We start from the raw sequence: 26029 nt of genomic DNA, 5'->3' as shown, positions 1-26029 counted from the left end.
GTTTAGAGGCTGTAAAACAGGGTTCCCATCCCTTGAGATGGCATGAGTAGGGCTTTTCCATCCTGGCCCCACTTCTCCAGCCTCACCTCTTACCTTCACCTCCTGTGCAGGGTCTCCCTTAGCACTCGTGCCTGCTTCTTTCATAGCACTGATCAGGCTGTGAAAATTGCCTGTTTGCTTGTCTGTCTTCCTCTGTTAAGCTGAAGCTGTTGGAAGCCAAGGCTGTAGGTCCCCAGAGCATAATACAGTGCCTGGCTCAAAGCTGCTGCTCAGTGTATCTCAAAGTTCATTAGCAGCCAAGTGGATGGAGGACCAACTGTGGGCACACTCTACTCTTTGGGCCTCCTTAAACATACCAGGTACTTCCTTATCATGATCTTTTTGCTCATATTATTTCCTCTTGCTGAAATAGTTTCACCTTCTTTATCTTGTCTATACAATTCTTCCTTCAAAGTCCAGCTTGCTGTTCAGTCCGTTTCAGTAGCATCCTGCGCACCTTTTCCTCACCTGGGGAGGATCAGCTGCTATCTCACTTGGTTTCCATGGCATTTTTCTCACACCTCTATTAGAGCATTTGTTCATTCTATCACAAGTATTTATGTATATATCTCTCACTGTACAGACAGTCCCCAACTTATGCTGGTTCAACTTAGAATTTTTCGACTTTGTAATGGTATGAAAGCCGTGTGCATTCTATAGAAAGCATACTTCAAGTACCCATACAACCATTCTATTTTTCACTTTCAGTATAGTATTCAATAAATTACATGAGATAGTCAATACTTTATTATAAAATAGCTTTGTGTTATCTATTTTGCCCAAGTTTAGACCGATGTCAGTGTTCTGAGCACATTTAAGGTTGGCTAGGCTGAGCCATGATGTTCACTAGGTTAGCTGTATTAAATGCATGTTCAACTCATGACATGTTCAACTTACAATGGGTTTAATCTGGACATAGTCCCATCATACATCGAGGAGAATCTGTACCATGAACTCCTCCATGGCAAGGAGAAACTAGTCACAAAAACTAATCCCAAAATATGGTATAGTGCCTAGTACATATTATAATTTGTGTATTTTCCAAATCAAACTAAAAAGCTAAGTCTTCCTAGGGGAAGAGTGTTAGATGCAGAAGGAGCCCGCAGACCTATGGAACTGCAATGAGTGGTTGTGTCATAGAGATTTGTATTATCCTATTTCATGACTTACATGTATGTTATATGCAATATTTTATATGTATCTAATATTACATAACAAAGGAAATTTAAATCAGTTTCTTAAATAAAATCTTAGAAATATGCCCATTTTATTGAGAGGTTAATAGTATATGAGAAACCCTAAGTGAAAAGATCTTAGCATATTTTGCAAAATGAAAAAGTTCTGGGCAGGTCACAGTGACTCACACCTATAATCCCAACACTTTGGAAGGGCCGAGGCAGGAGCATCACTTGAGCCCTAGAGTTTGAGACTAGCCTAGGCAACATGGTGAGACAGCATCTCTATTTAAAAAAAAAAAAATCAAAGTTCTGGAAATTAGTTGCATAATTATGTGAATATATGTAACACTACTAAACTGTACACTTAAAAATAATTAAGATACTAAGTTTTATATTAAGTGCTTTTAACCACAATTAAAAAGAAAAAAATCCTGCTTTTAAAGCTACAGTTTTTCTGCAATCCAACTAGTTAAACCACCACACTATTTAGGTCAAATCAAATCACTGTATTTCTGTTCAAATAACAGCAATTTTTTTCAGTATTTTGGGAGAGGCTCATGTCCATGCATTCAGAATTTTTTCCTATATAAACAAAATTCTGTTCTCCCTGTCTTGTTTTCAGTGGCCTTGTAGGTCTCTTATGAACAGCTTTTAAAGAATTGTGTAACAGATCACGTTTAATTCATTTAACTGAATTTCAAGGATACTTCAACAAATAAGCCCGCTGGACATTGCCAGTGACAAATTGCAAAGGATAAAAATTAATCAAAAACTTGATATGCCTTAAATGGAAATAAAAATAAAGCATTAAAATAATGTTCTTCACACCGTTAAGAATAACGTTTAATTTGTAGGGCCAGACAACCCAAGCGTAACATCACCAAAAGGATTTACTGAGAGTTTAATAAAAACACGACTGGGACAGGCAACTTCTGACACAGGCATCTTGGGCCTAATACTGATTGTGCTTTCTTGATCCTGTTCCAGCCTCCACCCATTCCCATCTGGACACGCCTCACGCTACAGCTGACAAGATTATTTCTCGTTAGCACATAGAGCTCTGCCATGACCTGCCCTCACCTCCAGAGGGCAGGTACACCACACACCTCACACACCCATTTTTTTCTCATCTCTGGCTTCCCTCATCCTTTGTGGGCTGCCTGATAACCCCCAACCCCCATGCTTATGCCTGCTGGTGAAATGGAAAGAGGCGAGTTGTTAAAGTTGACTGGGTTTCAATGCCACATCTTCCTCTACCAGTTAAAGGATTAGTCCAATCCTTTAACCTTAATTTCCCCCGTGTGAAAAACTAGAAAATTGGAACCATATTGTCTCTAAGGCTGCTTCTTCGTATTCGTACCTTCTCTAAGTGAATCTGCTTCTCTCTTTCAAGATTCCCTGGTCTGTGGTTCTCAAACCTGGTTACATATTCAAACCACCTGAGGAATTTTTATATGATACAAGTACTCAGGGGCAGCATTTCCAAACTGTGTCAGGGCAATCATACCCTGCAAGTATGAATAGGGGCACTTCAGAACAAGAGGCATTTAGACAGTGAGTTTTAAAGACATCCTCGAACTAAGTTGAATCACTGTCTTTACTGCAGGAATTCTCAGAGTCATTAATAGGATAATTTGCGTGTGACTCTTCAAATTTATTTTGACCCTAGAACTCTTCCTTGGCCTGTCACTACCTATACTCTCCCAAGCACCTATTAACATACTGACATCTGGAAGGACACTAGTATTCTGCCAAATACTATTTGGGAAACACAGTCCTAGAGAACGCTGAAGCAGCTCAAAGAGCAGGTTCCTGGATCCTAAGATGCAGCCTCTTTCGTGCCCTCCCTGGAGGCTGTATCAATATCAACAAGCTTGAACATCTTGTGAACATCATCAGCTCACCCTTGTTCCTTCTGTGCCCTGCTCAGATCCCACTGACACTGCTAGTGTCTAAAATCAGCTTTCCCATAACCCAGGCAGAGGCCAGAGGCTCCTCCTCCAAGCCTCAGGGAGTCTGAATTCATGGATTTATTTTGCTGTTTTGCTTCACAGAGTTTTGCAGTGACACTGGCATACCATCTGATGGAGAATATGCACAGCCATTCTCTCACATTACCATGTGAGTCCCTTAGGCCCTATCGACTAATGGTAAAGTTCCTGCTGCAACTCTCACTTCGGACGGTGATGAATTGGGCCTTTTACATAGTCTGTCTTAAGGGAGATGAGATAAGAGACCAAAAATCATTTGAAATTTGAGTTCCAAATTGGAGGGAAAAAAAGGTGACCTCATTTCTTTGAAAATTTCTGGTACCACATTCCAAATTAACACCCTTGGTACCGTCCTTTGCTAAACTTTTACAGTGTAAAATTACTGGATTCAGGCAGTCCTTGGCCAGCATTAACCCACCCCAATCAGTTATGAGGTCTCTATCCAATTGATGCTGTCTACACAGTGGAAAGATTCCTTTATCTGCCATCAACTAGCATCTCATCTCTCCTGGATGTTTTCCATATCAAGTTGCCTACTTTCCCTTGGTTTCTTGACTTCAATTAAAAGAATACTTACAAGGTTTGGGAGCCAGAACAGAAGGCTAGAATGTAAAAAGGGTCAGAGCAAGCATCTCCTTCTAGCTGTGATATTAAAGCCCTTATTAGATGGCTTTTCAGATCTGGACTGCCATTTCTTCTATACATAACTCTGTTCTGATGGCTTCTCATGCAGAATTTAAAAGGCCAGGGGGGGCAGCAGTTTAGCTGGCTTCAAGAGATCAACCCAGAAGTCCCCCAGGACATACAGTGCTTTAAATCAAAGGCTTTAAAAAAGACCTTTGTCATCTAAATACAGGCACATTTATTTGAGCTAACCTCTGAGCATGCAGGGAGTCATCATTTGTGGGAAAAAAAAAAATCCATTTCTATTGACTGACTATGCAGCAGACTCCACAGCAAAACAAAAACAAAAATTCCTGGATAAAATAGAATAGAAGTTGCCTTAAATTCATAGCCAGGCTCATGAGAAAATAGGAGATGTTTCCAGGGCTCAAATAAAGCAGGATCTGGAAATCAGATGGTCAGCCGACCCTAAAGCAGTGGCTTCCTGTCTGAGATTTTCTTATCTCAGTAACCTAGATGTTTGGCTTAATAGCCTTTCATGGGCCCATAAAAGTTTGGGAGTTGAAATTGAGTCTTCTGCCTAAAGCTGCCTAAAGCCTTGAGTGAAAGATGGGCTATGGGTTTGATGTGGGTGTGTATGTTTGTGTCCCTAAGAATTCATAACCTCTGAGAGGTCTAGAGTTCAAACTTACACTACTTGAGGTTTTGTAAATTGCAAGCTGAGAAAAAGTCTGGAAATGCGTAGGGATCTGCAAGAGGAAACGTTAAACCTCTGGCAGGTTCGTCCCTCAACCCAGGCCTCATAGAATTCCCATAGGTAAATGCCTACTACACATGAGCTCACAATCCCAAATTACCAAAAACCCAAGGAATATTATTTATTGGCCCTTGGGATTTTATGATACACATGGGAAGCACAAAAGACCAGAAAAAGGATGAGGTCAGTCCCTGTCAGCACTATGCCCTTTGCTCTGTGCAAAGTTAACAATAATTGTTAAATAGCAGATACATTGAAAATTCTCTGTGTATCACCATTTCTCCTATAACATGAAGTGTGTTCCTGAAGATATGACTGCATTATGGAATTTTGGCCCATGAAAATAATAGGACTAATGGGGGAAATGGGTTCAGAGCAGAACATTCAATACTGTGTGATCTTACAAAATAATATATTAGGTTGGCGCAAAAGTCATTGCAGTTTTTGCCATTGAAAGGAATGACAAAACCGCAATTACTTTTGCGCCAACCTAACGCTAAAAAATAATAAACTCAATAAAAATGCCACCATTTGAAACACCTTAAATTCTTAATAAAAGATACTTCAGTAAATATGGCTCTTTACCTTTTTTTAAATAAACAGGTGAAGTTTCTTAGTGGATGTTGAGTCTGATGTAGCACTGTGGCTTTGAGCTAGAGAGACAAGACGGAAGGAAGGACATTCTTAGGGCAAAGTATCACAACACAAGGGGAGATGGCTATGACTCAGTGTCTTGTTATTCCTTCTGCACTGGCTTAAAATAGAATTTCAGCTTTTGTTGTGTTGCCAGGTTCCTCTTTTCATTAAAAAAAAAAGGCAATTTGTGTGGTTCCAAATAAGACTGAAAACCATGAAAGTACTATTCTGCTGCTCTCGGCATTACTGCCTTTTCTTCACTCCATCACACATGCCGCTAATCCCCTCTAAAGCAAATGGTGGCTCCTGTGAGTTCCATTCTCCTTTCTTTGGTTTTTCAGCATGGTCTCTGAGGAAGCTCATCTGGGTTTCTTTATGCCCCTTGCTCTCACAGTATCTCATCTTCTCTTATATCTTTACAAACATCTCCTGCACAGGCTGAAGGCTTTCCTCCCTCATTCAACCCCTGCATTTTTTGAACCAGGACACACACTCCTATTGAGAATGCTATGTAAAAGGTTTTCAATGAGGAAAAGAACACGCATTCAGGAGCCCCATACATGCTGGATTTGCACAAGGACACACCTAAGTGAGAAAGCAAATGAGGTATGCCTGGTTTCTGCGTATTCCTCCCCAGGTCACTACTGGTGGCTGGGCAGCATTTTCACATTCGCCTGATGTTACTCAGCGGCGCCAAATACTGTCACCTCACACTTTTAAATGTCTAATGGTTAATGTTATATGAAGTTTACTATGAAGAACAAAAGACTAAAAATGTACATTACCTTCTCCTTTACCTTGTGAAAATCATATTTTGAGCTAGCACAGTTTTGCAGTTTGGTGATTTTAATGCCCCGTTTAACTACCACATATGAACAGTCACAAGTTACATATCTGTGTTGGAACAAAACAGACTGTGCATGTAGTTTTCAAATCTTCAGAAAGTCTTCTTAGAAATGAATTTGGGATACAAACTGGAAAATGGAGTCTATAATCACAGGGCAAGTGAATTTACACGGAAGCCTGGGTTAGGGGATGAAAGGGGCTATAGGTGGTATCTAATAAGGTGGCATAATTAACTATAAGGCCAACCCGTGACTCTGATTAGATTCCCATGATGCAATGCATCCAAGCATCACAAACCACTCTTGGCAGTTGGGACTTTCAGCATCTTAACTACTGAAGAAACATTTATATGGAGGGTTAAGAGACCAGAATTGAATCTTGTAACATGTATTTAGTGCTTATTTAAGAGGCAAGGAAGTTTATTATAATCAGAAATGCTTTCTTTATCCCTCCCTTTTCAGGAACACACACTCGTTTATTCCAGAAATAGTGGCCGAGTAACAAACTCTGAGCTGTCTATCAGGAGATAAGTATGCCCATGTCTTCAAGAGCTTAGAGTCCAGTGTGGAAGACAGGGGAACAAACACAGTTCAGTGAGTTTATTGCTAACACTGCAGACAGAGAGAGATAAGATCCATGTCCCTAACTCCCAGGGAGCCATCTGGCTGGGATTGTTTCAGGGTTGGATCTAGAAATCCAGGCCATGCCAGCCTTGTATGCAGATGATCACAAATTCACATCAGTGGAAGTCAAGGAGCACCTGCATGCAGAGCTGAAAATTTACTCCAGAAATAGTTCTATGTCTCCCCCCACACAGGACAGGGGAGGCAATGGAGAGCCCAGGGTTCCTGCCAATGGAGCAGGGACACCATAATTTTTAGAATGAAACAGCTTCAAAGCTGGTATTTCTAATTAGCTATAAGCAAGTCTCAACAGAGCACTCATGGGAATGTCTGACTTGAAGCTAAACATAGCCCCTACATATCTAATAGAGGTATGGGGCTCCTAGAAATAAGCGAATTCACGGTTCTCAAAGTGTGGTCCCTAGACCGGCAGGTACTTTGTCAGAAATGCAAGTGCCCCTCCCCAAGCCCACTAATGAGGAACTCAGGGGTGTACCCCAGAAAGCTGTGTTTTAAGAAGCCCTCCAGGCAATACTGATACTCAATAAAGTTTGAAACCACTGAGCTAATTAAAATTAGAGGACAAGTGCTTCATTTTGTTAATAAAGGAGTTATCTGAAGCTGCTCTCTTGGACTTTGTCTAAACAGCAGAGATGCCTGTGTGTCAAGGAAGTGTCTCCTTTGCAGCAAGAGACCAGCCCTTCAGCACAGAGGACTTGCAAGAAGTGCCCTGCATTCAGCTCATGCAAAAACGACACGGAGACACAAAAATACAACTTAAGAAGAAAGGGGCCAAAAACGAGTCCCCTGTTTTGTTCCATTTCTCATGCCATGAGATGAGCATTTGTCGACAATGAGGCTGTCTGTACAGCTTACCCTATTAACCAGTCCCCGTCACAGTGTGAGGAGACAAGAAAGATGAGGAGGAGAGATGTGAAGTTGTGGTGGAGGATTTCTCAACAAGGTGACGGAGGCAAAACAGGGGGCCACAAGGAATCACTAGTCCTGGCATCCTTTCGCTGCTAGAGCAGATTGTGGGCCTGACTTGCGGCTTCAAATGGAATGTTTAGTGAGCCTGCGCAGCCATCATCTGGTAGGTGGGAAAGGTGCCCATGTTGAGAACTGGAATGATAGCATCCTTTGTTCCACTGCACAGGACTGTAACAGTAGAGTTAGCAAGTGACAAACACAGAGGCAAGGATCAAAGCCTACACGTTAAGAATCAAACTTCAATACTTCTAGAGAAAAAAGAAAAGCAAAATAAACTCATCAGGTGCTTTATTTTAACAATTTATAAAACCATTTATAAAAATAAAATTAACTGTTAGAGAGCACTTTATAGAGACCCAAATGGTTGAACTTAATTCATAAAACCAAAATAGTTCAATTTCCCAGGCGTCAAACAGGCCCTGAGCACACGTGATCTTTCTACTCTATTCGTACTATGCTGACTGCATCTCCACATCTTCCATCATTACCACTTCCAGCAGCCAAACTCAGGGGTGCACATAAAAACTGGAATTTGTTTGACTCAATGAGAAGTTGTCAGTAACATTTCAATTTGATCAGATTCTACCTGGTCTTTTCTGACTTTCCTTTATCTATGCAATGATCATCATCAGATCTGGCCCTACCTCATGTCAGCCTGAGCAGAGGTGGATAAACTCAGAATTAAAGTCACTGGTAAGAGAGGAGAGGAGATGCATCTCCCAACACACAGCAGTTTCAAGAAATTCTCAGGTATCAGAGAAACACCAATAGAATTCAGGAGTTTCATATTCCATCTCATTTTTCCCGTCCGCTTTACCTCACCAGTCCATCTCTTAGTGCAAAAGGGACTCTAGGGCAGCTATCCCAAGGAGGCAAATGGTCACTTTCTGCTTCTCTAAAACACCCAGTCTAAAGGTGGTAGTAAGTGGGGAAGTGGTACTAGCCTGCAGAGTTGAAATATGAAAAATGTTCTCAGATTTACTCCCATACTACCATCCAGTTCTTCCATGTTATGCTTATGTTTATTGGAGAATTTTCCTTTAAAATATTTTATTAATGACCCTTCAATCTTATCCATCTTCTTTGTCCCTCCTAACCAGGAAGGTGCAAAAGAGCCCACCCATAACCAGGAGGATGCTCGCATAACCTGAGAAAAAGGAGAATGGGCCAAACCAAGCCTGAGCTTGGAAACTGATTCTAGTTGGAAATAGAGGCTTTCTAGTCATGCTGGTTGGAAACAAATAATTATGCAATTTGCCTTTCAATTATGATTCAAAGTGCTACAGAAAACAAACATGATGGGAGCCCACAAAGAGGACCTTGTCCTTTCTGAGAGATTCCCAGGGGAGGTGCATTTATTGGAGATCTGTTTGATAAGTAGGTGTTCACTGGGGAATGTGCAGGGCCGTGGGCTGAGCGTGGAGGAGGTAGTGACCATTTGGGCAGAAGATGCTGCACTTGAGAAGCAGCAGAGCATGTGGAAGGAACAGGAAGGTGCCCAGGAGACCGGAGTGCAGAAAGTGAAGGAAAGAGACACAGTGGGAGGGAAGTGAGGCCACATCATGTGGGCCTTGTGGGACATGGGGGCAGTTTGCATTATATCCTATAAGCCATGGGAAGCCATTAGCAGGGGTGCACTGGTTTTAAGTACTGAAGCAACCATGGAGATGTCTATTTTTAAGGCTACTCTGTGTGTGGCTGTGTTGCCATGGTGCCGCAGGCTACAGAGCAATGCAGGCGTTTGCCCAAGCTGCTCCTCCAGGCAACACAGACTCTGGCCCTGAGGGGAGTGGGGTGGGCTGAGAGAGCTGACATGTCCCTGTGCTCAGAGCACTCCTTTGGGTGGCCCATGTGCTGGTCTTGGCACAAGGATTTGGCCCACTCACAGGCAGCCTATCCAACTTAACTGCTTGGAATTCTCATCCCTGACTCCAAGCTTAGCCTGTCTAGATCATACTTTTAAAAGCTGTCCTGCCATCCTGTGGTGAGCTGCACTCTGCTCCCCAGGGGCAAGCTTTCGGTGCATGGGCTTGAAGCAATGAGAAGACTTCCTGCCCATTCCTGCTGAACATAACCAGAAGCCCAACCAGTGAGACCAGGTTGGAGGTGCTTAATTCCTGTTTACCTGAACAGAGTGGCATTTTTTCCAGAAGCTCAGGTGCCCAACTTACGGTGTGTCAATGTGAAATCTGGATCATAAACCAGCCCCTCTTTATCAATATTTAATAAATCATGTATTTTAGCATTGTGTTTTGGGTTCCTTAGGGTCTGGCACATTGCAGGATGTAGAATAGATATTCAATTAATACTTAATACATTAAATTAAACAGCAACTGCATTGATGGGTTGGTCTGAGTGTTGAGCCACCTGGAACTCATTCCCCAGCCAGTGTCATATGCTGACACACATGTGGCCAGGCATACTGCTACTGACTCCCCAAAACCCTTGGCCACTGTCAGAACACCAGCCTCCTGTCTCACTCAGTTCATGAAATGCTGGCCCCTTGGCATCTCTGTCTGGAAGCCACCATGCAAAGGCATTTAGTATATGCAGGGGGGGTATGAAAGATGTAATCAAAGTAAGAGACACATACAACAAGAAAGGGAAAGGAGAGTACTAACAGCATGCAGCATCTATTGAGCACCTACTCGCTACCAGATGCTTAACACACATGATCGCTCATCATGACTCAGTTCCTGCAAGGTTCATGTTATTACTTCATTTAACAAATGAGGACAGTGGAGCTCAGGCAGGTTAAGGGACTCATCAAATCCTGACAGTCAGGAGAAGGCAGTCTGGAATTCACATATAACATCTATGCTGTGCTTAGCTCATAGCACCGTGGAGACAAAAGCCCTCTGCTCAGCACCAAACCTCTTCACACCCAGGGACCTTGCCACATATGCTGCCCTCTCAACATCTGTCTCTTCCCAAACATCCTGTTCCACCTCTCACTCCCTTCCCTACCCCTGCCCCAGGAGAACAGATGCATTCCAGATCTTGGTCCCCAGATCCTCACCCCTCCCTCCAGTTTCCAGACATTTCCTGCTGTAAAGTAATTTACTGCTTCTGGGATGATGGGAAATCAGTCCTGGGCAGTAGCAATCCTCCCCAGAGATTTCCTTAAGGAACTCTGAGCCAGGGTTGAGTGGGTGAGCTCAATCGTGGCTTTGCATTTTCCAGAGACCTTCACCAGGCATCTCACAGCAGCCAGGAAGTGGAGGCAGATGAAATGAGAGTTTGAAACCCCTGGAGGCCTTCGCTTCTGCCTCTTCAATTAATGGAATACCATGCTTTCAGAGGACTGGAGTCTTGGGCCATTGGCTAAGGTTAAGAGAACCTGCAGTGGGAAGCCCGCCTCCTCATGCAGAGATGACATTATAGATAATGGTAGGGTGGGTAACAGCGTGGGGATTGGAGCCCTAACAAGGTCCCAGAATAATCATCAAACCAGAGGAGACATGTGCTGAGTAGGGAGAGGTGAAGAGGTGTTTGCTGCAAGCTAAGCAGCCTGGCCTGCAGCCAGAGGCCAGCTCCCCAACTGGAAGAAGAAAAAATAGGTCCTGTGGGCTGTGCCCGAGCACCCATCTACAAAGTCAGCACCTGATGTTAAGGCATCAAGAGATAGGGAATGAGCTTTGTATTTGCCAGAAGTCCTCCAAGTAAAAGAACTGAGTAGGAGACCCAAAATTCTGATAATAAGTTTGGGGTGAGAGGAGGAAGCCCTCCAAGGGACAGAGTGGAATATAGTAGATAATCGCCAAATGCCATGTGAGAGACTCTAAATCCATTTAACGGTGAAGGCTTTCCTTTTATGACAGAGGGGTACAAGTTGGGGTCAAGAGGGAGGAGGGGCTGCTCACCGGCCCCAGCTGTCCCTGCCCTGTCCTTATCCCATGTGTCATCATTCTCTCATGGGTTAGACTGTCTCCCAATTACTTGCCCATCCAGAGTTTCCACATGTCTCTCTTCAGCCCCAAAGATGGGACAGTCAGAATCTTATAACATTGTTAGTTAAAGCTTTGTGCCCCTAAGTGTCAGTGCCCTGAAAGAAATCCCTGGACACTCCTTTGCTGCCTCTGTTGGGAATCGGTCTGCCTGAGCAGCACATCCACCCTGCAAAGACACCCGTGGGGACCAGTGACAGCTGAAGGACTGCCAGCAGCCTGAGTGGGGTCCACACTTGATGCATCGCTAAAGCACCATCTTAACTTCCGTTGTGTAACAATTCTTTGTTAAATGTGTTGACGATTGGATAGATGAATGAATAATCTGATATGTGAATGACTGGGTGAATAAATTTGTGAATAAATTTGCATGATAGCTATCTGGGGTAGGAAATGAGACTGCTACCTGTGGAACATTTATTTCTCTATACAAAACCACAAAAGACACAACTGAGACTGGAACCCTCGGCCTGAGTCATATGCTCACTAGCAGATCTACTCTGTCCAGAAAGACACCTCTCATGGCACTGATTAAGCCGGACTTGCTGGGGCCATTGCCATGGTAATTATGGCAGCACCACCACGGTACCTCCTGACAGCAGGCCTCTTAGGAGGCAGGTAGCCAGAGATTTTTCACTGACCTGTTCTCTGTTTTCTTTTCAGATTATCAAGGAGGTCCCTCCACCCCCTGCCGAGGAGAGTGAGGTAAGTGACCACAGCAGGATGGCAGTGAGTGGGCAGGGTGGCAGAGTAGGGTGGAGAGCTGGCTGGGCAGCTGGACACTTAGCCTGCTGCAGAGCAGAGCTAAGTCAAGCTCAAAGGATTTAATATACCTGCCTGTGAAGCAGAAGGGAGGTAAGTCTCTGGCCTTTCCTAACCAGGGATGAACAAGAAACTGAACTAAACTGCCAGAAAAGACAATGGGTTTTGGAGGTTTTTCTCCCTGCAGAGATAAAATTTGAGATGGAAATAGATGTTTTTATTAGTACAGTTATTTGGAGCTTTGAGATACTGACTTTTCCTCTCAAACAAACCCTAAGATTCTCTTCTCCTGCAGAGACTTAATGCTTTATGTGTGTAGATCAGGCACGGTTTGCTACATTCTCCAATCATTGGTTCTAGGAATAGCCTGATGCCAAATACTTCATTTTTCCTTAATTTAAAAACAATATTACCTAAAGATGTGCCAGGCAGTAATGAAAATATGCTGGAGAGGGATATGTTAATATCCTGGCCTTCCTCTCAAATTCTCATCCTCTAAAGAAAAAAAATCTTGGACACTACCACTGAATTGGCCAGTAAGCTGTTCTGATGCAAGGGTGGCCTGGAGTAGAATACAGTGGAGGCATTAAAGGCTAATCATGAGAAAGGCAAGAGTGCCTAGCAAGTGGCTTTGCTAATCTGATCACTCTTAGTACAGCTGGAGTCTCCAGAAGTAACATCCACCAATTCAGAAGCCAGGGTTGCATATCAAAACACTCAATGAGGCCAAAAGAGATATTGATAAGGTTTCAAGTTCTTGTCCTCAATCCCTAAGGTCTGTTGTGTGCAAATCAAGTGCCAGTTCCTCACCCTTCCCCTTCCAATGCCTTTGTCAAGTTTCCTACATACAGAAAGAGTAATGATTAAATTAAAAATTCCATGTGGCTCTTATATCCTGAACCATATGCATGTAAGCCAAGGGATTTAATAGCTGCAATCAATTAAAGCACATCTTGTTGGAATGCTAACTTTCTGCCCAGAAATCAAGGGAGGAAATTACATTGCTGTGCAAAGAAGAAGAAAAAACCTTCTTTACATACATTAAAACCTTTCCTTAATCCTTCAAGAGAAAGTACTGTAGCTAGTTCCACGACTGCAATTGGCTTTGTTTCTGTTATGTGCAGCTATCTCTTAGACTTCCAAAACATAAAAAATAAAATAGAGCAAGGAGCTCCCTTATTAGGACTTTGTTTGCCTGGAGGCAAAGAACATTCCCTCCCTTGTTGTGGTCAGTTAGAAGGGTTGTGGCTCTTTCTTTTGGCTCTTGCTCTGTATTTGCCTTTAGAAGGCGGCGTGGCAGCCATAGTGGCCAAAGTGCACCTGGGGATGTAGGTGTAAGACTGGGCTCTGACTTACCCCAGACCCAACATCTAGCCTAGGGTTTCACACACAGCACAAGCTCAGCAGGGACTTTTAGGATGAAGGACCCAGCAACACAATTTTGGAGCCAAGTAAAAAAGCCCAAACTAGAAAACCATCTAGGAAGGATAGCTAAAAGCAAGGAAGAGAAGTAGTTGAGTTTTTTTCTGTTTCATTAAAGTTGTAGTTACACCCAAAGAAAGCTGACTTCATTTCCCAAACAGAATGACAACCTCAGAACGCTTGAATCTAAAGGGTTATGTTAGGCTTAAAGGAGTTTTGGGGCTGAAGCTTCCTCACCTCTCTCCTGTCACTCCATCAAAGGGATAACTCACGTGAACACCTGCAGTTGATTATATTTGGTCAGACCTGGGCTGGACAGATGACTAGTACATTTCATTTGCTGATGAAAAACAAAACATTCCCTTCCTGGAGCCTAGATCCCCTCCCCTCCGTTTCCCTTTGAAACCCTCTGACTTAATCAATTAAATATGACGTCAGAAATAAATCAAGAAACTACCCAAACTGGAGACCTAGGCAATAAAAATTTAAACATTGTACTTTATAGCATGCGGCACTTTTTGGCACGTGCTGGTTGCCTTAGCGTGTGTGTTGGCCCTGTGAGTTAGGCCACCTAATCTCCTTCCTAATGTATTTTGGCAGGAAAATAAAATAAAATAACAAGAAGAAGAAAGAAAGGAATCCCACAGAAACCGATAACCTAACATAGCCTGTGCAAAGTATTTTATACAATGCTCTGAAAATCATAGTCTGAATCTAGACAGTCTTTTCCTCTAGCTCCCTGTATTCAAATCCCAGTGTCTAACACTCAACAAATAGCTATATGAAATCAAACACTCTCTGCCGTATATATGAAGACCTTCAGTATTATTTATCCCAACTTTCCTCGGTTCTATAAGCATCATATTCTGAGAGAGGCATGTCTACTATTTAAATAACTAAACTTAGAGAATGAAGATAACTTTATAATAAGCTCTCAGTGACCTTTTTAATAGAAAATATAAAAATTCATAATGGAAAAAGGAACTATATTCTGAGATTCTATGTAACCAACAGTGACACACTTGTATGAAGAGGGTACAAACAGAAATTACTTGAAACTTGAAGAGCTCAAGAGAAGCAAGGAAGCTCAGTTTTAACAACTAAGAGGGACATTTCCTGGGTTAAGGGTCTTCTCAAGTGGCACCAGTGGAGATCCCTCCCTAAGTCTCCAGTTACTCCAAATAACTGGCAGTTCGTGGGAGAATGCAGTAATAGAGCACTTCATGTGACGGTTTTGTTCTGCATGTAATCACCTTCCATGGATTTTATGACCATATTTGAGTTTTTATCAGCCTCATTAGCCTGCAAAAAACAGAGACCAGTTCAAGCTAGTCCAAGATGAAAGAACTCAGGTAGACTATGGCTGGGGAAAGAACTGAGGCAGCTCCAGACACCACCCCCATGGGCTTTCGATTTCACTGCTAGCAGCTCTGCTTCTCTCTGGGAAGTTACTCCCTTCTGCCTTCTCTTACTGGCCTCCTCTCTGCCCTCATAACTCTGGTTTATACAGAGCCCTCTCCCCTGACTCTATCTGATATTTCTAGTCTTCATCTCACCATCTGCCCCCAGTGCTTATAGCCTGAGTCTCTCAGTTTCCATCTTTCAGTTCCTAACAGGGGAAAATACTTGGTCCAGCTCATCTTTTCACTCCAGACCATAGATCATCAGTCACAGCTCACAGCCAACCAACAGACTGGTGCTCTTGGGTCACATCTGGCCAAAGAGAAGCTTCCTAGTAGGCCCCATGGCCATGGTGAGAATAGCTCCCCTCAGAAGGAGGAATGGACCTGGTGCAGGCCCTGTGGCGTCTCTGAAATAGTATTGTTTCAGAAACTAAACTTTGGTCTCATTAAATACCATCAAAATAAAAGCTACACCCAGGAATCCATACCATATTCTTCCAACATCTGCCACTTTTACAGGCTCCCAAAGATCCTATCATTCCCAATATCACTCATATTTGAAAGGCAATAGATAGCAGGAAGCCCCATGACTGAATGGAAAGTGGGTTATGGCTTAGCCCCGAGCAGCTCCATGTCTCAGACACACACAGACCTACATGTGAAGTAAATGTGCTGGAAAGAGAAGATGCTTCCTTTCCCATGTCCTCTCTCATTCTATCAGAGGCATAGCTCTGGAAACACCTGCCATTTTCTTCCTTAGTCACACTGCCTTGGCCCGACCTGGGCTGGACAGATGACTAGTACATTTTATTTGTGATGAAAAACAAAACATTCCTTTCCTGGAGGCTAGAGCGCCTCCCCTCGTTCATTTCCCTTTGAAACCCTCTGGCTTAATCAACTAAATATTTTGTCAGAAATAAATCAAGAAACTACCCAAACTGGAGACATAGGCAATAATAGTTAAAACATTGTACTTTTTAGCATCAAGCAAATCCAGGTCTTAGAATCTGACTTGAGGGACATTAGAGAAGTCAAATAGGATAGAGGTAAAAGGTATGTAAGTAGCCCCGATGTTTTTTGATATTTAAAAATCTTATTTATTCAACAACTAGAATGAGTGCCTCCTGTGGGCTGATAGCAAGTGTGCAATTCTATGCCAGAGTTGCCTTAAGAGAGTGTGTAACTGGGCCAGGTGCAGTGGCTCATGCCTGTAATTCCAGCACTTGGGGAGGCCGAGGTGGGCAGATTACTTGAGACCAGCCTGGCCAACATGGCAAAACCCTGTCTCTACTAAAAATACAAAAAATTAGCTGGGCGTGGTGGCACATGCCTGTAATCCTAGCTGATCGGGAGGCTAAGGCAGAAGAATTGCTTAAACCTGGGAGGCGGAAGTTGCAGTGAGCCAAGATCACACCACTGCACTCCAGACTGGGCGACAGAGCAAGGCTCCATCTCAAAAAAAAAAAAAGAGAGAGAGAGAGAGAGTGTAACTGGATGTTTATAAAGTTGGTGACCTAATCAGTCCTAATCAGGAAAAAAGGCAGAGATTCCTGGTAGATATTGCATGTGAATGTATGAAAATTAATAATAATAGCAGTTAATTACTAAAGATGACATTTATTGAGCATTTTTAACTATCCAGGCAATTATGTGAAGCACTTTTTGTGGTACATTTCATTTCATCATTCAGCAGCCCTGAAACAAAAGTGTGCTATTATGAACCCCTATCTTATAGATGCAAAATTGAGGTATAATGAGATTAAAATACTAGTGGCCCCAATATTTCAGTTATTAAGTGATGGGACTGGGATTCAAACTTGTGCCTGAAAAAGAAGCATAGAGCAGTCTTTCCTCACCCGTCCCTGAAGATGACGTAGCTCCTGCAACCAAGAGCAAGGCCTCCGCTCCTTGTTGGGAGCATCAGGTGCTCCTTTCTTGGGTGGCAGTGTCACCCCTCGCTGACCCGCGTCACTCACACAGGGCGCACAGCCCCTTGTAAGACTGATGTAAAGATGCCTACTTATTTTCTGTGCTCTGTCCACGGCCCTAGTGTGTAGCTGCTCGCTTTAGCTCTCTTATCCCTATGTTTCCCGCCTGTCTTCTCTTTCATGCTCCCACGTCACCATGTCTCATCATGAAGCTTTAGAATGTATCTGGGAGCTTGGTATGGTGACTCACTCCTGTAATCCCAGCACCTTGGGAGGCTGAAGCAGGATTGCTTGGGGCCAGGAGTTCGAGATCAGCCTGGGCAACATAGGCAGACCCCCCCACCCCCCCCATCTCTACAAAAATAAAAATTAGCTTGGCATGGTGGCTGTCACACATGTGGTCCCAGCTACTCGGGAGGCTGAGGCTGGAGGGTCACTTAAGCCCAGAAGCTGGAAACTGCAATGAGCCATGTTCGTGCCACTGCACTCTAGCCTGGGCAACAGAGCAAGACCCCCACTCTTCCAAAAAAAGAAGAATGTGTCTTCTTGTTTTAATCATGGGTTAGTATATGTGCACTGGGGGGCGGGTGAGAGTGAGAACGGATGTGAATATGTGGACATCTATAGGTTGGTATTTTGTATCTGAAGGGAGAGGGGTGCCTATTGAAGACATTGATGCCCATCCAGTGAACAATAGGCACCTGGCTTTGAAGGATGAGCTTATTTTCAGATTTATTATTATGCCCACTGATCCTAACAATTTCTCTGTGGCAAGAAATGTTTAGATAGGAAAACTGAGCTATGGAAAATTATACAGGGCCAGATAAGTTGAACTCCTAATAGCAACAGGTCTGGCATCCTTCCAGCCGTGTCTACACAGACACCCAGAGTAGCCTCCACCCTGGAGGGATGAAGGGCCAAGCTACTGTCAGGGATCTTCTTGCCAGTGACCATTAAATACACATACACACACACACACACACACACACACACACATTCACACACACATACACTCCAAACAGAAGTCCTAGAGAAGGCCCAAAATTCAGTATTCTATATTTTAATACTTAAAAAAAAAAGAACATTGCTGCTAGGAAAATAAACACCTTATTCTTTATTGAAGAATACAGGACAATCCTTGTGTTGTCTTTAATCACTTTGTTTACGTAAACAGATATAATGGTGCCATGACATGTGAAACGCGGCTCAGAATGGTGAAATCTTAAATCCTTTGGAATGTTTTGTATTTACAAACAGAAGTATTGCTGGATCTTTCTGACTTGCCAGTTCACTCCTAGGAGTTTACCTCCAAGACTGACATTGAGGGGATCTCCCTGACTTCTCCCCAAAGACCAGATGAGACAGGCTTGCCAGTTCTGCTTTAAGTTCTGCCCTTTGGAGCCTCCCAGACCTGGGAGTTTCTGTAGCCTTAGTCCTTTAATTCATGTCATCATTCTCACAAAACTCACTCCTCTATAAATGTAAACAATATTGTTGACAGCTGAGTTCTCTTTATTTTCTCAAAATGTAACACTATGCTGGCAGGTGATGGGGACTCAATGATAGTTGCTTGAGTTAGTGAAATAATTGACAAATAAAAGGCCCTTGTTGAGCTTATACGTTTAAGATGTGCTCCAGTTCAATGACATTTAAAATTAATTTAAAAGCTGATTTAAAGCTACTGCCTTGGGTTTGATTCTCTTTCAGTTATGTGCTCCTTTTCATTGATAGTTCCTATTGAAACCTGCAGTGAATTGGGAGTTGTAAGCCTTCTAGAGTCAAACCGGCCATGTGGCTCTTCTACTAAATGGATACCAGAGAAGCAGGAATGTTAAAGAACGTATCAACTGAGTCTGAGAGGGCCACCCTTTGCACAACTCCAGGGGGCGCTATTCACATCAAGTCTGTGGAGTTGTCCCGTGCACAGTCTACATGCAGGAGTGAGGAAGTCCCAGAATCTGGAAAATTCATCCTTTCTACCCTCTGGTTTGCTTAATAACTAACAGTTAAACGTGTTGAGTGAGTGGAAGGTGGAGTTGTGGAAACTCATGAGGAGGGAGCATTGCATTCTCTGGGGAACCAGAGAGTTCTTGGCAGAATAGGTTACACTTAAACAACATTAAGGGATGGGTAGAAGCAATGGGAGAGGGGCTTTCCAGGCATGTGGAGCCCTGCATGTTGAAGCGTGGAGCTGCACAAAAGCCTGGCATGATTGGGAAAGATGGGAAAAGTTCAGGGTCTGAGGACAGCACAGGGCTAATCCAATTACAGGCTAACCAAGTGAGTTCACAGACTTCATCCTCTACAGCTGTTTCTTCCTCGAGCAGCACTGTGCCTGCAGGCACACCCAGGTCTGCCTGAGGACACGCAGGTCAGAAGGGGCCTCTACCATCTAAGGAATGTGCTGCCATTTGTGTTACCCAAGCTCCAGCCAGCTGGACGTCTGGAGCCACCACATCCTTTCAGATTTAAACACAACTTCCCTTGATGGGAAACCAGCCTCCCTCCCCAATCCCTGCGGTTTCTCCCAGGCACCACTGACTCCTACTCCTCGCTTCTTCCGCGTTATCTCATCTTCTCGGTTTGCTAGACACGATCTAGCAGCTCTGGCACAAATCCAACTGCGCAGCAAATTTTACTGAAGGTTTAAAAGTATAGTGCAGCCCACAACCCCTGACGGAATATTAAAGGGCCTCTTCTCTACCACCGGCCACTCCCACCAGTCGGGGGGATGGGGGGTCGTAGCAGTTCGCTGGTAGCTCGGCCCCACTCTGTTCTGCTCATCTTCTCATTCCCCACAAGCCCCTGATTTCTCATTCAAAGCAATTGGGCTCATCCAGCGCCATCTTCCAATAACCATAGAGGACAGCAAGGTTTTTGTTTTGTTTTGTTTACTAAAGGAAAGCCAGCTCACACTAAGGACTTCTATACTGGTGTTTTCTCCCTCCCTGCTACCATCCTTGAAGGGCAGTGTAGGAGGAAGATCTCAAGAGCCTTTATGATTTAATGAGATGTAAAAATCCACCCTCCGGTGCTGCCGAGTTTCTTAGTGGCCTTGCTGAAGGGCTGGGATTCTACTCCATCCATTTTTGGCCAAATGGAAAGACACATCAAAGACTCCCTTCTCTTCCTGGGGATTGCAAAACCCTTCTGTCTCCAGAATGTGTAAACAGACCCATGCTAACTGCAGGGGAATCTCTGACTCTCCCGTCCGTCACCCCCTGGGCCTTTGTGCTGCCTGGTGCTGTTGTCTGAGCTTGGCAGGCCAGCTCCGGTCAGGGGATTAAGCGACGGGCTCGGTGGCGCGGCAGCGTGTGGAGATTGCCCAAGCCCTAGGCATTTCCTGTTGCGAGAAGGCCAGGCCCTGCCCTTGAGCACGAGGGCGGCGCCTCCTTCCCCAGGCCAGGGACAAGAGGGAGGAGCCAGGGACTAGAGGGAGGGGCCAGGGACAAGAGGGAGGGGCCAGGGACAAGAGGGCGGGGCCAAGGACTAGAGGGAGGGGCCAGGGACAAGAGGGAGGGGTCAGGGACTAGAGGGAGGGCTGCCCTGGTGTGCAAGTGGAACCTGGAAAGCGGTGGAAACCGGCTTTCTTACTATATCCTGGGCACTCAGCGGGGTTGCGAATTAGAGAAAGCCAGTTGTAAATCCTTCTTTTAAGTTCTTTTCGTAAAATATAGGGGGAGAAAAATCCCTGGACAAGGCATCAGAAAACCACACCAGAGCTTCACCTTTAGGAGTCACTTCATTTCTCTAGATCTGACTCCTCTTCTGTGCCGTGAAAAGGCTTAATTAGATGAGCTCCTAAAAAGTTAAGAGGCTCATGAACCTCGTTGAGTCCCCTATGGAATAAAGCGGCTTTAATCTTGGAGTTTCTTAACGTTCGTGGTGCTGCTGTGTTCAGCTTTAGGGGATAGAATTTCTGTTATCTCCTTTGGAAAACTGCCCCAGACTGGGAATGCCCAGGCTTTCAGAGCCATATTTTGTATATCTATGTTCACAGCCACTTACACAGAAACATACATCCACCTCCAGTGTAAAGTTTAACCACATATAGGACATATAAGATTCCTGCTTTCACATCATAAGGTGAAAGAAACCTCTGAAATTACAAGGTAAAGTAATATGAATGATAATATTTTATTGTGTTGGGGACTTAATTTTGTTATATTTTGCAGTTATAAATTATCAAAATTAATTCCAGGTGCAGTGGCTCACACCTGTAATTCCAGCACATTGGGAGGCTGAGGTGGGAGGATCACTTGAGCCCAAGAGTTTGTGACCGGCCTGGGCAATATGGCAAAACCCCATCTTTACAAAAAATAGAAAAATTAGCCGGGTGCATTGATATGTGTTTGTAGTCCCAGCTACTCAGGCAGGCTGAGGTGAGAGAATTGCTTGAGCTGTGTTAGTTGAGGCTGCACTCCAGCCTGGGTGACAGAGTGAGACCCTGTCTCCAAAAAAAAAATTATCAAAATTAGCAGGTACAAGGAGAAGTCAAAAATGAGCATGTATTTGTTGCCATCAAATGATTGGAAAAGCAAACCACAAAAGAACAAAATCCAGACTGGCCAACGCTGAGAAACAATCAAACGAGAATGAGGTTGCATGAGTTCAAATCCAGCTCTGTCACGTACAAGCTGGGTGACCTAAGTCGTTTAACCTCTCTATTCTCATTCTCTAAAATAGGAATAATAACACCATGTACATTCCTGGATGGTTGCAAGATTAAAGGATTAATAATACATTTAAAGCACTTAAAAGAGTGACTGGCACCTACCATGGGAAAGGCTGCATAAATTCAATGGTGCGTTATCATGAATGCAATATGTGTTTATTGAGCACCTACTTTGCACTGAGAATACAAGGGTCAGCAGAATCTGAGAGAGAGCAACCAAGTAAGAGAGAGAGAGAGAGACACCCAAGTGTTAGCTGTCAGAACGTCGTACATCCTAGTCTGCTATGACCTCTCTGTCCTTTAAGATGTATTAAATTTTTAAAAAATCATTTTAAAGAAGACTGCCTATCCCAAGCACAACATGTAACTCAGGGAGTCTTAATGTGCCAACATGTTTCTGCTTTGCTTTGTCACCTTTTGTCCTGACCTCTCCTGCCTTTGCTTTTTTGTACCCCATGGGGTACATGGGGTGCCCCATCCCACACAGTGGTGCCCTGCATAGGACTTCACCCAAATGTCACCAAAACAAGGCTGTGAGAAGCAGGCTTCGGCATTGTGAGCAATTTCTCCCTCTTTTGTTCATTGGTCTGCTTTATCAAGCCCTTTTCCAGCTTCCTTTCTCTACCCAGGAGAGAAATCATGCCACTTCCTTATAATCCATCCATGACTGTAAACAGTGTAAACAAGAATAATTACAGTGCCAAGATGAAGAGCAGTTGCTACATCTCCTCCCTTTTTCCTTCCATAAAGTTACAAGTTCCTCTTGTCTTCATTCTTCATCTTAAAAAATATAAACACTAACTTCTTGTCACTGAGCTAAGTTGCAGACACTGAATGAACTGCTTTATTTGAGTCATCTTATTTAACTTATTTGTAAATTCAACAGATAATTCTTGGGCACCCACCACATACTACATAGTGCTATTCTAAAAACTGGGAATACAATTGTAAGCATGACAAACAAAAGCCTCTGTGGAACGTACGTTCTAGTGTGGAGAGACAAATATTAAGTAAATATCAAGCCATGATGAGATCCTTAACTAAAAATAAAACGGATGGGATGAAGAGACTGCGGCTACTTTAGAAGAAATTTCCAGGGGAGGTTTCTCTGAGGAGTGATATGAAAATCCATCCATCAGAAGATGGGGTGGAGAAAGTGCTTTCCTAGACAAGGGGACAAGGGGACACTGTGCACAGGCCCCAAGACAGGAATTTGCCCAGAGTATCTGAGAGAGGGCAGGCAGGCTGGAGCTCAGGAGGAGGGGGGCACGTGATAAGGAAGAAGGCCAGAAAGGTGAGCAAAGGCCAGAACACACAGGGCAGAGCTGGTGTTTGTACTTATTCTGCTGCTTTGTGGAGAACAGATCATAGGTGAGTCTTAGGGCAGCAGGAGGCCAGTTGGGAAGCTACCACAGTGTCCAGGAGCAAGTGCATGGGGACGTGGGCCCAGGGTGGTGGTGGTGGGGGTGGAGAAGTCAACAGATTTTAGATCTTTAAGTAGTAGTAACAGAACTAGCTGGCAAGTTGGGACAAGTAGGGGAAAGGCAGTAAAGAAGAGAGAGGCAGTGGGGAAGACTGCAGGAGGAGCATGTTTAGGGTAGGGAAATCAGGACATCTCCGCTGTGATATTGTTGAGATGTTTTGTAGCCCCCAAATAATGTGAATGTCAAGTGAGCAGTTGGAGTTCAGAGGCATCAGGGCTGAAGATATAAAGTCACAAGTCATCAGCATGTAGGTGGGGTTCGATGCAATTCCCACAAAGGAGTAGAGCTGTAGAAGAGAACAAGAGAACAGGACTGTACCACAAACTTACCAGGTAGCACTGCTTACATTCCCACTCTACAGATAAGGAAAACAAGCCTAGGTGGTTTCAGTGATTGGCCCAAGGCCCTAGAAAACAGTAGCACTGGGATTGCACCCAGGCAGTCTGACTCTACAAGCTCTACTCCTAATCACTTGGCCATGGTAGGCAGGTCCACACTGCAGTGCTGTTTTACTTCCTTCATGTGCCACAATTTCTCTGCAGGAAGAAGATGATGATGGTCTGCCTAAGAAAAAGTGGCCAACGGTAGACGCCTCTTATTATGGTGGGAGAGGCGTTGGAGGCATTAAAAGAATGGAGGTAAGAGGACAGCTTAAGATACACTTATCTATGTGCTGACTACTCCCATCCAGGTACCAGCCGGGCCTGACCCTGCTTAATCTCTAGATATCAGGCATGCCCAGGGCGGTATGGCCATAGACCACACTGATGACTCAATGTCAGAAACCCGAAGCAAATTGCTGAAAACCTGCTTGAGGTCTGGTGGGGATATGGATTGTAAAGCAGACAGATGGAGAGAGAGGAGGGATAGCCTTTCACTGTGCGCTTCCATGTCTTGCCCACCGTGAGTCAGAGCAGGTCACACATCGGCTCAAACATCGTCATCATTTCTTTTCTCACTGGAATAAAATCCAAAGTTCGTACCTGAACCTGCAAGGTCTTTGCACGTGCTGTCCCCGCTGCCTGGACAATTCCTCCCTAAATATCCACCCATGTGGCTCACGCTCTCTGCTCCTTTGGTCCTCCCCTTTTCTCTTTTTCCACAGTTTCCCTCTTCCCTGGCCCTCAAAACCCAAAGGAATCCAAGGTTGGGTAGCATTCACATTGCAACTCCTGCATGTATTTGTCATTCTCATTCTCGAGGGGCAGTATATTTTGTCATTTCGTTTCATTGTATTTTGTTTTTTTTAGGTTCGTTGGGGAGAAAAGGGCTCCACAGAAGAAGGTGCTAAGTTGGAAAAGGCAAAGAATGCAAGAGTCAAGATGCCGGAGCAGGAATATGAATTCCCTGAGCCGCGAAATCTCAACAACAATATGCGTCGGCCTTCTTCCCCCCGGAAGTGGTACTCTCCAATCAAGGTGTGTCTCTCTACTCAAAAATCTATCGTCAGTCCTGATAAAACACTTACATAGTGAAGAATCAAAATCTTTCCGCATGATAAAATCACAGCCTAAAACCCAGCTTATCACAGGGGAACAATTATCTAAAATTATGGACTTGAAAGTATAAGTAGTTACTTTGTCAATTTCCACATAATCTGGGTTGAAAACTAGGCTTTTTAAAAATCACCATGGTGCTCACTTCTGCAGCACATATACTAAAACTGGAACAATATAGAGAAGATTAGCATGACCCCTGGGCAAGGATGACATGCAAATTCGTGAAGTGTTCCATATTAAAAAAAAAAAAAAAATCACCATGGCAAGCTAGTGGAAAAAGCATGGACAATGAGTCAAGTAACTTGGGTGGCAACCCCAGAGAGTGACTATAAAGTTCTGTAGCATCTCATAACTTCACTTAGCAGACAATCTACTATGTAAGAAAAATGGCAGCATTCTCCTTGATGCTAATCTCTACTCCTTTTGCCATAATATAAGCCCTTTTATTTGAGCTTCCTGCCAGCGTATCAGGGCCCACCAGCAAATCTCATTGGCCATGGATCTAAGACTCACTCTTCCTGGTTGTGAGCAAATCTTTTTTCTCCACCATCTCTCTTTCCTCCACACCTCCAGAGCTTAAAATCCTCTTTGGTTTATTGGGAAGTGTTAGCCATTGGAGGCAGTTAATGCTTCCTAAAGGTCTCTTTTTTATTTTATTTTATTTATTTATTTTTTGAGACAGGTTCTCACTCTGTCACCCAGGCTGGAGTGCAGTTGTGTGATCTCTGCTCACTGCAACCTCAACCTCCCAGGCTCAAGCCATCCTCCCACCTCAGCCCCCAAGTAGCTGGGACTACAGGCATGTACCACCACACCCAGCTAATTTTTGTTTTGTTTTGTTTTGTTTTGTTTTTGAGAGACAGGATTTCACCATGTTGCCCAGGCCTGTCTTGCACTCCTGAGCTAAAGCAGTCTGCCCACCTCGGCCTCCCAAAGTGCTAAGATTACAGGCATGGGCCACCATGCCCAGCCTGAAGGCCTCTTTTCTATTCTTGGTCCAAATGGCTTTGAATTTACATGATTCAGTTAACACCTTCACTCTTTAGCCATGCCCATAAACATCTGCACTATGCCACTTGTCAGAGAGCACTGGAAAATTATAGCTGAAAAGACTCTAGACATAATCTGTCCCCACTCTCTGATTTCATACTGAGATAGGCAAAGTCCTTGTTCTGCTGAGGTCTGGAACCCAAGGCCCCCAACTCAGGGCTACAGACTCCAGTTT

General features: G+C 43.9%; 1 protein-coding gene and 1 non-coding gene across 4 annotated transcripts in view; both read left to right on the top strand.

Moving 5' to 3' along the window:
* Positions 1-26029, top strand: part of ANTXR1 (ANTXR cell adhesion molecule 1) — a 245074-nt gene that overhangs the window by 153253 nt on the left and 65792 nt on the right. For all 3 annotated transcript variants that reach the window (XM_032176723.2, XM_058428667.1, XM_058428666.1), the window contains exons 14-16: positions 12295-12336; positions 23848-23943; positions 24556-24723. In XM_032176723.2, the coding sequence (XP_032032614.1) occupies positions 12295-12336; positions 23848-23943; positions 24556-24723 (306 nt within the window). The remainder of the gene's footprint in view (positions 1-12294; positions 12337-23847; positions 23944-24555; positions 24724-26029) is intronic.
* On the top strand, positions 24939-25045 carry LOC116484440 (U6 spliceosomal RNA). Its single transcript, XR_004252597.1, has one exon. It is a non-coding gene; the product is annotated as a U6 spliceosomal RNA (small nuclear RNA).

This window comes from Hylobates moloch, unplaced genomic scaffold (assembly GCF_009828535.3).
Source record: "Hylobates moloch isolate HMO894 unplaced genomic scaffold, HMol_V3 SCAFFOLD_15, whole genome shotgun sequence".
NCBI classification, from domain to species: Eukaryota; Metazoa; Chordata; class Mammalia; order Primates; family Hylobatidae; genus Hylobates; species Hylobates moloch.
This window is presented reverse-complemented; position numbering and strand designations above follow the sequence as displayed.